Source organism: Triturus cristatus, chromosome 10 (genome assembly GCF_964204655.1).
Source record: "Triturus cristatus chromosome 10, aTriCri1.1, whole genome shotgun sequence".
NCBI classification, from domain to species: Eukaryota; Metazoa; Chordata; class Amphibia; order Caudata; family Salamandridae; genus Triturus; species Triturus cristatus.
Genome location: NC_140593.1, coordinates 197,289,738 through 197,305,018, shown reverse-complemented (window position 1 = coordinate 197,305,018; position 15,281 = coordinate 197,289,738). Strand labels below are relative to the sequence as shown.

General features: G+C 45.9%; 1 protein-coding gene across 2 annotated transcripts in view; it reads right to left on the bottom strand.

Moving 5' to 3' along the window:
• Window positions 1–15,281, bottom strand: part of SYF2 (SYF2 pre-mRNA splicing factor) — a 157,459-nt gene that overhangs the window by 45,684 nt on the left and 96,494 nt on the right. Inside the window, exons 6-7 of one of the 2 annotated variants that reach the window (XM_085630804.1) lie at window positions 3,992–4,112; window positions 1,969–2,067 (exon numbers count right to left, since the gene is read on the bottom strand). In XM_085630804.1, coding sequence (XP_085486930.1) covers window positions 2,008–2,067; window positions 3,992–4,112 — 181 coding nt within the window. In that variant the 3' untranslated portion in view covers window positions 1,969–2,007. The remainder of the gene's footprint in view (window positions 1–1,968; window positions 2,068–3,991; window positions 4,113–15,281) is intronic. The other variant, XM_085630803.1, reaches the window with a different exon arrangement.

Sequence of the window (15,281 nt, the reverse complement as noted above, 5' to 3'; positions counted from 1 at the left end):
ACTTTTCATTTATTTTTCTGAAACGCATCCAGTTTTCCTCTAAGGAAAACGGGCAGCATTTTTAAAAAGATTGCTTTACTTAAAAAGCGATCAAAGACAAAGTGGTCTGCTGACCCCAGGAGGCCACCATCTCTGTGATGGCTGCGATTCCTAATGAGTCGCAAATTGTGACATACCTCAATATTCATGAGACAGGTTGATTTGCGATCCATTTGTAATCGCTACTTGAAATTTACGTTTTCCTACATTACGAATTGCGTTTTCCTAATTCACTAAGAATCACAATTAGGAAATCGCAATTCTGAAGTCTTGTACATGTGGCCCAGAATGTCTAAGATGGCGAACACTAAGATGGTCATAGATAGTGGTTTTCCACCATCCAGACTTTAGAAAAATGAAAAATAGGACGACGTGATTAATTAATTGCATATTTTAATTCTCCAGAACAATTTATAAGCACAGAAATGAATAGGGCCCAGTCATTGCGAACCGCCAAAACTCTGCATCCAAGGTTATAAATACATGATCTGGCACAAAAATAATGAGCAAATGTGGATGATGAGGAGTGTAGCTAGGGGCTGAAGATGAAGAAATAACACATTTCACTTACATTCTTGCAACTGCGCTAGCCATAAAATTAAAAACAACACATTAGGCCCTCAATGACCAATTCTTCGTCGCTACATCGATACTTATCGCATTCAATGAATTATGGTACACTGGGTTTCGTTACTCATTGCATGCAGGAAATATTGCAGCAAATACCCAGTTTTGTCCTCAAAATAGTCAAAACACGCACATTTTGGTGCTTACTGCACCAAGATCCGCATATCCCGTTACTTATCAGAGCTTGTATAATCCGTTATATCTTTAAAGGTGTGGCCTGCAATACTTATCGGGTGAAAGGTCTGACTGTCTCCTGCTCGAGCGGTGTTCATGATTATAGCAGCAAAGGGCTCAACGGACCGGAGGGGCGCCGAGGAGGCTGTCAGGGAGGTGACAGACGCCAGTGTGTGCTGTGAAAGGCACGGATGAGGGACTTAGCCTTGTGTGGGTCACGAATAACATCCGAAGAATGCTGAAAACAAGTACTTGAAGAGACACGTGTGGGCGGACTATGCAGTCCAACGAGAGGGTGCAGCTGCCACAGTTTCCTATGTAACTTATCGAATGAAGTACCAGTGTTTGCACTGACCTGGAACAAAGTTTTGCCTTTATTCCCTTTTCTGTGCCAACCAGGAGTCGGAAGAAGAGGAAGTGGCTGCCCCTTTAGCCCAACAGCATCATTTATATACAGTGAGAGATTACATTAGCTGGATCCACTGACTCCCCTGGGTGCTGATCTACAACGTCACCGGGGTGAATATTACAGTTTAAGCAGGACCTTTTAGGTTCCGAGACTAGATCTCAAGTGGGCACAAGGTGCAGATATTTAGGTCGTGTTCCTAAGGTTCCTCAACAGTTGAAGATGTTTTTCTAATACATTAATTGCAAACATCAAACGCTCACCATTTCAAATGGAAGAGTGCATTTATGTAGACTGCCCTTTGTTCTCGTAGACTGTTATATGACTGTTAACAAATGGCTTCCAAACATGGTGTACACTCTTGCAACACATGTAAGCTTTCTGCACCCTGAGAACTTTGGCTAGAGTTAACCTTTAATTACTCCAAGTTAAAACAGGTATCGAATGACCAACCTTTAATTCCCTGACCAGGCGCCCTATTGCTGAGCTAACGGAGCTGCTTCTCAAGCTATGGGAAATAGCAATAAAGTTTTATGATTTATTTTTATTCTTTTCATTTACGCAGACACATTCATCTTGTACTTATCGTCAACATTTGGATGCCGTTCACAGTGGATTTCACCATGATTTTGAAGCAAAACAGTTTAAGACAGGCTATTTCAGAATAATAGAAACCGGTGCTCCTCGAATCGTGCAAATATTACTGTTGAATATGTACTTACTGTTTGTCCAAATCTGCAACCATTCGATCAATTCCTTCCTTAGAAGGCACATGTGTCCCATGAAGAAGAGTGTTGGATGTCGGAAAAAATTCTTCTCCGCTGCACAAGAGCAAGACCACAGAATATAAATTACAACACATGCCAAACAAGCATATCAGACATTGTGACCATGTAACACGCTTAGGGGTCCACAAGCATGTTTATTCAACAATTCCTCCCAATAGATGTATCACAATCTGAAATGGCATGGAAAAAAGATATTAGCCATGCAAAAAGATGATGGACGGAATGCTGAATATTGTCAAACATTCACCCCCAGTCTCACATCTGGGTTAAAGACATGTTTTGTTTGCTCACCATGCCACCCCAGTTTGGACCCAGTCATATTCAAATCAGTCTTGACCCTGCTTCTCATTGCACCAGTTCAGCCCGAACTGCCAGGAAAGGTCCTCCCTGGACCGGAAACAAGCATCCTGGGACCGCTTTCGGGGCATCACCCCATATCAGCCAGGCTAGCTTGAATCCAGTGGCAAAGTGAGAACGAGACCCAGGTCTGGGCATACCCTTTCCACTTAGGGCAACTTTAGAGCTACTAACATATGATATACGGAATGTTGAACATTGTCAAAACATTCACCTCTGGTCACAGATCTAAGTTAAATCCATCACATTTTTTGCTCACCATGCCAAAAAGCAAATGTCATATGCAAATCAGTCTTGAGTCTGCTCCCCATGGGAACAGTCCACTCGAACTGTCAAGCCAGGCCCTCCTTGGACTAGAAACAAGCATCATGAGACCGAGTTTGGGGTATTACCCCTTATCAGCCAGGCTAGCTTGCATCAAGTGGCACAGTTTGCTATGATCGCTCTAAGCTGCAGGGGAATGCCCAGACATGGGTCCCATGCTCACCGAGCCACTGGATTCAAGCTAGCCTGGCTGATGAAGGGTGATACCCAGAAACCGTTGCAGGATGCTTCTTTCCGGTCCAGGGAGGACCTGGCCTGGCAGTTCGGACTGGCTGCTCCTGTGGGGAAGCAAGGTCAAGACTGATTTGCATATGGCTGGGTCCATACTGGGTTGGCATGGTGAGCAAAAGAACGATGGATTTAACCCAGATCTCTCGACTGAAGGCGAGTTTTTTTTCAGTTTCAGCACTCTGTCCATCATCTTGTGTTTGCTATGGATAAAAGACATGCCATACATGTGAAACATGCAGTCATTAAAGCTGAGCGCCAGAACACTGCCACAAAGAGAAAGAGAAGAGGGAGTAGAAATTATTTACTAGTAAAGCTGTAACAAAACAGTGCACCAACCACCTCAGACTGCACCATCACGACTAATGTTCATCAAACAAGTGCCCACATTACCAGGTGGCCACTTTAAACCCATAAATCATGCGAGAACAGGGAAGGTTGCACCGGGGATACTTCAATGCCCTTAGGAAGATCTGTCAGTCCAGTCCAATCAAAGGAGTTCCAAGGGCATGGAGACTTGGTAGCGAAAAAAGTTATTCCCAAAGCGTTTACACAGAGGATGAGGACTTACAGAAGGTTTTGGGATGCCAACATAAGTGGTCTTGGCAGCTGGATATCTAGTAAACCACTTGGAAGACTGGTTCAAGTTAGGATAATATGTCAAATCAATGCACAGCTAGCATGCCCTTTATCCAACAGACTTTTATGCAAGCAATATACATGTATGTACAATATATACAATACAAAGAGATAAACAGGGAACTTTGGACTTGCCACAGAAAGTACAGCTGCTTTGTTGAATACTGACATATTAATACAGTGGTATTTTTGATTACAGGGAATAATAAAATCAATCCAAGTAAGAGCTAAAGGTTAAAAGGCAGCAGGCACATTCACTCACTGGGCCATGCGAAGTACAAGGAGTGTTTCATGACATAAGGTATGCATGACGGCTTCACAGTAAGAATGAATCTCTTCGTTTTGGGCAGCGAGGTGTGGGCAGGGCAGAAGAGGCTGGGATGACTTACAACTCGATCTCTTCACTCACCACGGTGATATGATGTACAGACTGCACATGGTGCAGCTGGAGACCCCAGCAGGCTAGGGCCCTGGTCAGGAAAAGGTCTGGCTGCGGCCCAGCTCTGGGGCCAGCTGAAGGAGGCCCCTCCCTCGTGCAGTTTTGTAAAAGGAAAATAAAAGAAGCAAAATGAAGAGAACTTGAAAATAATCCGAAAAGTGGCGTTTTCTCTTCCAATGAACAGAAAAATAAAACGTTGATTTGTTTTGTTAACTAGTGATTGCATATTTTTAAATATGAGCTGCTGTGTAATTTACATGCTAGCAGTGAATGGCTCTGCTCGTGATTAGCCTCCTGGACCGGCTCTTCCCTCAGGACCAATCGCCAAAGTGGCAAAAAGAGGGCAGTCTCCCACCCAGTGCAGACAGGGGTCTAAAATAAACCTGGGTCTTTGACACGTTACAATGCTAAGGCTCCACCACGTGCATCAGCATTAAATACATTAGTGCACAATATGGGATAAAGTACCCAAGCAGCAATATTCTATGCCAATGAACATTAATGAAGATGTTCCTATCTAGACTCTAGAACAAAACTACTAAGGTTGATGGAAATTTAAAAACGCTGTGTTGCTCTGATTTTAATGTATTTCCACTACAAATAAATACTGATGTAGTTCTTTTAAATGCAGATTCTTGCACGTCTTCCAAACATCAGAATCGTATTTCAATTCGCGAATAACACATTCACGTGTTTAACTGCAAGTAAAATAAACGCGCTCTCTCACGAGCTGCCCTCTCCTCCAACTTGGTATCGTCCTCTCCCGAAGCAAGGGGAGGCCTGGGTCTTTCAGTCTGCTCTCAGTGGCAGGTGAGAGGATTCACTCAGCAGCGCTTTTGGGAAGGAGGCATTAGTCACACCACGCGTGAATGGCTGCCAAAATGAATTTTCCACAGAGGGTGCAGTCAGACTCAATGCTCTTTTGTTATGAAGCCTGGAACTCATCAGCGCAGAGTCAACACTTGCACTTCATGAAATCTACAACTCTGCATTTTATTACACCAAAAGTTATCTAGCCCAGGGCACTTTATAGAATGCTGCTGGATGATGTAAGAATATTAGATTTACCAACTACTTAAAACGACACAAGGTGCTGTTATAAAGGCACATCGTTAAACAACAATAAGGTATACCCAGAACACAACTGGACTGGGCCAATAATAGTACGTACAAGTGGTCCAACTAACCGGTAAGCTTCTCAAGGAGCAACCGTTAATACTGTAAATTCTTGAGATATTCATTAAATAAAACTTTTTCATAACCAAGGGGCATATGTATCAAAGGATTTTGTATTCGCAAACGCTGCGAATCGCAAAAAAACAGCGTTTGCGAATACAAAATCGCAAAAGGAGATGTATGAGGCATTTCGGCCTCGCAATCTTAAGGAATCGCTAAATTTGCGATTTCTTAAGTTTGCGTAAGCCTTTAAGAAATCGCAAATAGCGATTTCTTAAATGCAATGTAACACGCACCCAAGTTGTGCGATTTCTCCTTAAGAAATCGCAAATTACCACCAACTTCAAGTTGGTGGTAAGTTGCGATTTCTTTGAAATATGCACTTTTTTGCATATTTCAAAGTGCCTTGTGGTGCACATACATGCCCTTAGGGCATGTATGTGCGCCATATGTGCACACATGCTCATTTTAGGGGTGCATCAGGGTGTCATCATGACACCCTTGCACCTTTGAAAATATTCTCAATTTGCGATTAGCAAATAGCGAATCGCAAATTGAGAAGGACTTCTCATTCATTGCTATGGGCCTCCTGGCCCATAGGAAAGAATGGGAAGGTATTCCTTAATTGCGATTTCGCAATTTGCTAATCACAATTAAGGAATTTTAAGAAATCGCAAAATTTGTGCGATTTTTTAAATACATCCCGTTTTGAAATTCTCAAATAGCGATTCTCAAAAAAATCGCTATTTGAGAATCGCAAATGGAGATGATGATACATATGCCCCCAAGAGATCTTAGTCATTGTTCTATTCAATATTTGTTTGGCGTTTCACAATTTTTTCCTCGAGAAGCTTACCGGTTAGTTGCATCACTTGTTGTACGCACTGTTACAAAGGCATGGCCTGATCTCAACATGAAGCCCACATACACGGACGCTTTATAAAATATCTGGTTGTTATAATAAGTTTATATGGTACATAGACTAGTTAAGAGATGGTAATGTCCCGGTTTGCTGAAATATCAGACATGATGCTACATTCCCAGCTGCGAATCTCCGCCTGCAGGTCAGTTCACCGACTGGTTCCTTTGACTTACCTCCTTCTACTCTTCATCTCCTTCAACATTTGATTTCAGTTCCTTCTCACTTCTAGTACCCCCACATTACTTCTAAACTCCTTCCCACCAAAACCTAATCTTCTGCATTTTATTCACCTTACAACCTGCATGGACATCTTGAAATCCTGGAACATATTTGAGTATAAATACTCCTGCCATCAATAAAACATCTCACTATGCAAGGCACAAACTGCTTGCTCTCTTATTAGTAACAAGCATTGGCATAGCCAATAGGTCTCGCCTTTGGGACCTTATAAGTGTTTAGCCATTCACCTTCAGAGCACGTATGGCTCAAATAACACGCAGTTATCCAAGTGCCAAACATATGCATCTGGATTGGCGAAGCAGGATATGGCAACAAACTGGACTCTAGATTTCCGGCGTATGGCATTTTTTCTCTTGTAGTCACAGGATCACATCTCAGAATATTGCCGCGGCTTTGGGACAGCAAATACATCTGGGCCACAGTTATTTTTGGGCTGAGGAGGGATGTTAGCAACGAGGCTTTAGATGTACAGAAACCAGTGCAATCACAGGAGTCAATGAAGGCAAATGAGGCATAAATTGCAAGGATAACTGCAAAACTATGTGAAGAATAACTTGGGATTAATGCAAATTGCAAAGATGTGTGTGAGTGGAAGCTCTATATGAACTGCACGCACACACTGGCTTTTGAAGCCCCTAGAAGCAGAGAAGGAGCTTTTGCTGATGCTGCTGGGACATCTGAAGAAGAAATTGGCTAAATGTGAGGTACAAACAACTGCCATGTCCTTTCCTCGACTGACATTTAACGGACAGTCCAACCTCTCTTATTGAGACTACAGGATCAGTTCTGGTAAGAGCGAAAGGTCCAGTCGGTTTGGTCCAGCCAAGACAGCTCAAACAACAGGCATTTTCACTCATTTGTCACTCCCAACACGAGGAAGGTACACTTAGCAAAGGAGATAATAGGTGGTCTCAGTCTAGAAATGCTCTTGGGGGGGGGGGGGGGGGAGCTAGATGGTTCTACCCTACCCATTATTTAAATATTTCCATCAACACAACGGAGATTGCTGTGAACAGAACACACATGGGGAGGAGTATATTTTTCTTTGGCATTTGTTAGCTTACGGCTGATAATGACTTTAGAAATAACATGGGTGGCATACACAATGTCAGCACAGAGTTTCTGCTCTCAATGGGAAAAAGCATGCCTTGCTCGCCACGCGCCCCCTCTCCCCAACCATCTGACAGTTCGTAGCAACAAGGTTGAGAAAAGCAGAAAAACAATGTCAGAGAGCGGAAAGCTGTTCTGTGCAGGAGACATTAAATGAAGACAGAAAGAAGAAATGGCTGGACTAACACAGAAAGCTCCGCGGTGTAGAAAGTAGGGAAGGTGAGACTCCTGAATGCGAGTGTATGAGTATGAGGAAGAAGATCAAATAGGGAGTGAGTAAAGTCAGGTGAGGGTCGGGGGTAAAGGTGTGGGGGTGGAGTGTTGGGAAAGAGCCCTTACAGTGTGAAGGAGAAAGAGTGTGCGAGAGAGAGAAAGAGTAAACGAGGGGGGGAGGAGAGAGAAACATGAAGTGATCTTGTGTAATGTAATTGGGCGCTCATGTAAAGCGCTCCAATATCTTTCAGTAGAGTTTGTGCTATATATTTAAAAAACACTCCAGAAAAGCGAGGGAGACCGGGAAAGAGAGAAAAAGGGAGAGAGAGAGGAATGAAGAGAGAGAGATATAGGGGCAGTAAGTGAGAGACCAGGAGAGAGAGAGAGAGAGAGAGAGAGAGAGAGAGAGAGAGAGAGAGAGAGAGAGAAAACAAGCACTCAAGTGGTGCATGCATGTGCGTTTTTGCATAAAGTGCAACTCCCAATTCTTCTCATGACTGGTTTGAAATTCAACAGCGCATGAATGTGAGACTGCAATGGAGCGGCTATGCAGGTAGTGTCGGGGAAGGAGCCAACTTGTGTATGGGAAGTAATGGATGCGGGTGTTAGACCTGGCATCATTGGCATGAGTCTCTCCTCCATTTTTTCTGTTTGCCTCCTCTGTTTACGATGTTTTTGCTGGATTATTGCTTTGGGCACTGTGCCACTGCTGATCAGTGCCACAGTGCAAGTGCTCCCTATGCTAAATTGTTACATTGATTGGTGTTACCATGATTGGCTTGGTTGACTTACTGTTCAGACCCTAGTCTAGTGCACTGCGTGTGCCAAGGGCGTGTAAGTTAACTGCTGCTGGTGGGCTTGCAGCACTGGTTGTGCCACCCACAGAAGCAGCGTGTAAAATGTGTCTCAGGCCTGCCACCGCAGCGCCTGCGTGCAGTCCCTGACTGCCATGTCGACTTGGTAAGGAAACCTACTTACCAGTCTCTAAAACCTTCCCTTTGCCACCTTTCAGACACCTCTATGGTAGGCCCTAGGGCAGGGTGCATTGTTGGTAAAAGGTAGGTCATGCCCTGATGTGTGTGGCATGACCTAATAGTGAATTACAGCCATTTTCGTTTTTCACTATTGAAGGGCTACCTGCCTCCAATAGGCCAGACTGGGCAGACTGATTATTAACTCCATTATAATCTATCTGACTCAGGGAGCATGGTAGCAAGTCGAGTTTAGTATCCCTGAACTCAGAATTTAATAACACACCCTTTAGGATGGATGGTTTTTAAATTCTATGTTTGAAAATAGCACTTTTAGAAAGTGGCTATTTTCTTGTCCAACTATCTACCGGTCTCTGCTGGTTTGGTGTGTGTGTCAGGGGCTGGGTGGCTCCAGAGGTCTGAATGAGTCAGTGTGGGGTGAATGGGGCGTTTACACATAGAGTGAGGGAAGAGTAGCCTGCCCTGCCTGACACAAATACTGGCTCCGCCTCCTGCTGGGCGACTGATAGCCCTGCTCCTACCAGTGACAATACTGGCTCCGCCTCCTGCTGGGCGGCTGAGGACTCTGCCCTGCCCAGTGAATAGGCCAGGTGCCTCTGCCTGGCAACACCCACAACAAACCTGAGATGGTGGGAATCGCCCTGCTTGGACAAAGGGAACAAAGGGAAAAAGGGGTATAAGAGAAGGACCCCTGAACCAAGAACTCGGATCACTTCTGACAAGGAAACCTGTACCAAGGACAAGAAGCCTGCTGATCTAAGGACTTGCCTCCCCTTTCTGCCAGAGTGCTGTTTTGCTGTGGAGGAACCTGAAAGCCGCTTCTTTATTTTTGCCAAGGAACAAGGAGAGAGGAACTTGGTGTGTACTCTCTGAACACTTGCTAGGAAATCTCCAAGGACTGGAAGAGTGCCAGTCTCCTGCTGAAGTCACAGGGCCAAAGGACTTCACCATTTGCTGAATTGCTGGAAAGTGTTGTTTCCAGTACACAAGGGGAAATCTGCAGTCTCGACGCCGCCGACGCCGCCGAATCCAGCTCGACACCGTGAGTAACGGCTCCAGTGTCCCGAGCCTTCGACGCCGGCCGCCGGGCCCGATCGACGCCAGCAGCAACGCCAGTGAGCAGTGGGTATCGGCCCCGGCTCCAAGTGACCCCGTCTCGACGCCGGTATCGACGCCAGTGAGGAGTGAGTATCGGCTCTACCTCCAAGCGACCCCGTCCCGACGCCGCTGCTGATCGCATCGACTCGACGCCCTTCTCGACGCCGTGAGCGCTGCTCCGGCCCGACATCCCTCGACGCCGCTGCGGATTGACCCGACTCTGAGGCACGATCGACGCCGACCTCGACGCCGACATCTCGACGCCGTGGATCCTCGTTTTCTTCGTTTCTCAAGGTACTGTACTTGTGGGGTCTGTTGCGACTCCAGGCTCGACGTAGCGCTCCTCGCGGTCGACGCCGAACCTTGGGAATCTTGTAGACTCGACGTCGTGTGACTCCTGTGGGGGTTACATTGTTGCCAAAGAACTGTGCTCAGAAGAATACTTTGCTAAAGAACTATTTGCCAAGAAGAAACCTTACTTGAACTATTATTTTTTCTTCCAAAGAGTATTTATTAAGACTGTGGTATATTTTTGTCGTTATTTGGTCTTGTGCTAAGCCTTATATAAAAATACTATTTTTATAATAACTTCTGTGTCGTGTCCATCTGTAGTGTATTCACTTTATTACTGTATGTGGTCATAAATGCTTAACACACTGCCTCTGAGATAAGCCTGTCTGCTCTGCCAAGCTACCAAGGGGGTAGCAGGGGTTATCTGAGTGTGTAATCCCCTTTCCCTGACTAGAGTTGGTTGGTCCCTATTTGTCAGAAGTGTATACCTCTGCCAACTAGAGACCGCCGGTTCTAACAGCGGGCAAAAGAAAATTTGAAATGACCTGCTGCAGTATAGAGAGGCGGGGGGAGGGGGGGGGGGGAGTGGAGTCCAGCAGAGTGACGCGATCTGTGGTGGGGGATGGGGAGGGAATTGAAGCACAGAGAGAGGCACGCAAGGCTTAATGAACCTTGAAAGAAACCCACATGGTAGCTGCGCGCGTGCACACAAGCTTGAGGCCAGTGGTAGCACTTTGAAAACCCCCTTACTAAAAGTCGAGCAAGCAGCACATGCGCTGCTCTAGGCTCGACCTAAAAACAGCTATCAGTTGGCTATGGTACAGTTCCACTTTAAATCAGGTACCATACATACATGTGTGGAAATGCTGCATTCTCCACCAGCACAGCAAAGCCTACTTCCGATGACTGTATACATGCTCGCTGCACCCCTGCGTGGTTGAGGTGGAAATGAAATGACCCTCTATTGAACGTCCTATGCTTGCATCATTACCATACTATCTATAAGCACTAGAACCCTTTACTATTATATCTTTGCCCTTGGAATAGTATGGTTTCAAAACTACATCACCTTCGGAGCATCGTTTAATACCCAGAAACATTATTTCACACTCCCCCCAACTATATCATACGCGCACCTATCGCCACATTTTGCAAGCAAATTGGCTCACACAACGGCTCTGCTGCTGTGGACAGGGAGGGGGGGGGGGGGCAACAATAAATGGACGACTTAATGCTCCCCAAGAAGCCCTGCTACTGGAATCATCTCAGGGCTCGTAGCAGGAGATATGAGTGATGTCTCGACCCGCCAACACCAACAGGAGAGACCTGAGAAGACTGCATCACCTGACGGAGCCCACATCGTGACTCTGGTGCATCCCCCCTTCTCCCCCTTTCCCTTTGCCTGGTCTCAAGATGGCGACCGTGCTTCACGGCAAATAATCTCTATGCAGGGCAGCCCAAGGGCTGGGGGAAAGAGGGACGATTGGTCTCGGACCCGTGAACTGCCTCTTAATGCCGATCTGTCGCGGATGGACAGAGCTTGCCGTGAATGGCAAATAAAGAAAGGGACAGAAATGATTGGACCCTGTCTGAGGCTTGTATATACCTAAACCTGCTCCCTTTTCTGCTGAAGCACTTCCTCGGCCACCTGATCTCCCACAAGCACCTCCTTTGATTAGGAGGGCGAAACTCGACAAAGAAGGGCTTGTAGTGAAAAAATTGGTTGTGAGAGGAGCACGGGGGCTGGAGTCTTCATTTCCCAGACTAGGATGCCGGTACATAATTGATCTTACTACCAATAGAGCTACGTAAGGTTGCCCCCCCCTCTTAGTAAATATCAAGGCAAGCAATGCCAGACTAGACTGCGGGTAACACAGAAGTTGTGGATTTGACTGTTGGGAGCTGGGCCCCCATGAACCAAGCAGGAGCAATTCCCCCCCACTGGAGGAGCGAGGAGATATCTAGCACTACTCTGAAGCAGGAAAAGGGAGTAGCTTACGCGTTGAGTTGAGATCACAGTCAGGAATTCTCCCTAATGCTTCTGGGGACTCCCCCCTAAAGTAGCTAGATCACACAAAGACACTTTAAAAGGTAATCTCTGGCGCAGCCACTGGTGAAAGTTTGGTGCCAGTCTCTATTTAATAGAAACAATCCAGCTCTAAATGCCACCGAAGAAATCTTAGACAAATAGGTTATCGAGCTACTTGCAACCGGCAGAGGAGAGAAGATCAACGCCCACCTGCACTCTCGACTGGTGCAATGGCTCAAACTAAGGAAGACTCAATATCTTCTCTCCAGAACTTTAAAACGGAACTAAGGGAGGAGTTCAAGGCCGATTTCACTTCTTCTTCAGATACTCTTCGGTCAGACCTCACCCAGAAACTTATTGCTTTCCTAGAGGATGTGAACTCTGTTGGAGCACGGACACTTGAATTAGAAACTACCTGTCAGACTCTAGATCAAAGGATGGGCAGACTTGAAAGCTCCTCTTCACATCTTCAAACCCATCTAAATGCTACTCTACCAAAATGTGAAGACCCGGAAAAAAATTCCAGACGCGACAGTATCAGACTGACATTTTGAAGAGGGAGCAGAGGGGCCAGATCTGGAGGCCTTAATAGTGGGAGATTCTCAAAGTTATTGAGGAAGAATGGCTCCAAAGTAAAGCTGTATCGGGTCCATAGAATAGCCTCCCCAGTTCAGTGTGAAGGGAGGCGACCACCAGACGCCCTAGCGAAAATTCACTCCTTCAAAGTTAAAGATGCAATTCTACAGGCGGTGAGAAAGGTGGAAGATATTTCCTTTCAGAGCGCATCTTGCACCTTGTTTCAAGATATTGCCCCAGCCACTCTTGCTTGGCTCTTTCTGACAAGCTACGCAAAGAAAACATCAAATATAGATGACGTATCCCTTCGGAATAGCTTTCATCTTTAAAGATAAGCCAGTCCACTTAACAGAGCATCAAGCGGCGGCAGCTTTTCTGGGCTTGAATTTTGGAATCGGATCACCCAGAAATTTCACCTGAAGGCCAATCGATGAGTAACCTGGCTGGCCCTAGCACACAACAATGCCTCTCACAAAGACGCTCAAGACGACAGGGGAAACAAAAACCTCCAGGCGACAATGTTCGTGTGGATTCTTGAATACACGCCAAAGACGACCCAGATGAGGGAATCTACATTGCTAACTGAAGAAAACTGTTCTAAAAAAGACAGAGGGTTTGCTAGCGGAGTAGTCTGCATTACTTCAGGAATTCATTTTTCTCTATCCCCACGAATTTCCGCAGCTACAGGGGAGACTCGGATCAAGATTCAAAACCCGAGAGTAGACAGACACGACTCCTGTTACTAACCTATATTCGATCACCTTGACCAAACGCTACCACATCAGGAGGGCGTAAAGTGGTTTATGACAATCACGCCTACACAAACACAATCTATCTTATCCTTACCCACTTGTTGGGGAAGGATTTACTCAAAAGTTCCTGTTATGTTATTCAACTTTTCTATCACGAGTGAGAGCATATTCAAATGCATAGCAGGGCTCCAAAATTCCACTTGCCCGCTTGCTATGGCAAGCCAGATTTAATCAGAACGAGCTATTTTTAGGGCCTACCGACCCTTTCTGGCGAGGAGTTAGACAAACTGACTTTTGGCCTCTGTCTCTGAAAGCGGAGCAAATGTGACAAGATAACGAGATTTAAAGGCATCTTTATTGCTCACAAAGTGAATGAGCAATAAAGATGACATTAAATCTTGTTATCTTATCACATTTGCTCCGCTTTCAGAGACAGGTGAAGTACATTACATTTAGGTCGAGTAGATTTCTCAAGTTACTAGACCTGCAGGTCTATTAACATTTTAATTATTTTTTTAACCCTGCAGTGTGGTGGCAAGGTGGGCGGGGGATGGGAGGATGGGGAGATCTTGAGGAGAGGGACGACAAGATGCCAGGGACAAGTTTCAAGAGATGACCAGACTTACTCCTAATTATCATACACTATCATTGTGTTAACAACAAGAACGTGGAACATCAAGGGCCTTAATTACCCAGCGAAACGACACAAATTATGGAAGTATCTGTTGGATAAACAATAGGATCTAGTCGTACTGCAAGAAACTAATCTTAAACGCAGTGCGCATAATAGACTATCACACAAAGCATACCCTAAAATATACAGACCCTCAGTTTCTACTTAGCATAATAGAGTGGCTCTTGTCTTCCACTCTTCCCTACAATTTCAAAGAACGGGCAGCAAAACAGATGAGGAAGAGAGGGTGATGAGGGTTAAAGGGACACTCTTAGGTAGGATGTGTACAATAGTTTCGATATCCACCCCAAACACAGCACACGCTACCTTTCTCTTCCCTTTCCTTACTCTTTTGGGAAGATTTGTAAATGGCGAAATATGGGACTTCAAACTCACGTGGGATCCAGAAATAGATACCACTCATCCACACAGAGCAGGCACAGGCAGCTTTACCAAAGCTTTACCCCTTCGATGCTCATGACGGAGCGGTTCCGTCATGAGCATCGTTTGGGCTGTGCTTATGATGGAACCGCTCTGTCATGAGTACAGCCCCTGGGGATCAATTTTGGCACCACTTAGGGGGATGGCAGCGGAAGAGTTTCCGCTGCCACCCCCGAGCCCCCCCACGCTTCCCCAGGACGTCAGCGCGCACAGCGCACGCCGACGTCATCAGGAAGCACTGGAAGTGCTGGAAATCATTTCTTTCCAGCGCGTCCAGCGAAAGAGGTACGTGTTATGCCTCCGGTGGGGTGGGGGGGCCAAATCAGGATGCTTTGAGGCATCGGGGAGAGGAGAGAGGAAAGAGTATTTCCTCTCCCCTGATGTCTCAATGCAGGGCCACTAGACACCAGGGACTCATTCATAAAAATGAAATGGGAGTGACCCCTTGGGCAACGGTCGCTGTTAGGGGGCATATTGTTTTTGTATGCGTATTCTGCCCCGCCCCCTTACAGATAAGCCTGTTTTTTTTTGCCTTTCTGCCCGGGGGGGGGGGGGGGCTGAAAACCCCACTAGACACCAGGGATTTTCTTTTGTGAGTAATGGAAGCGACGTGGTTGCTTCCTGGGGACAGATCTGGCCCTTTTTTGGCCTTTCTGCCCTAGGCGGGAGGGGGGAGGCAGAAAACCCTACTAGGCACTAGGGATTTAATACTTTTGCAAGGGGGCAAATTTCTGTCTGCTGTTTTCT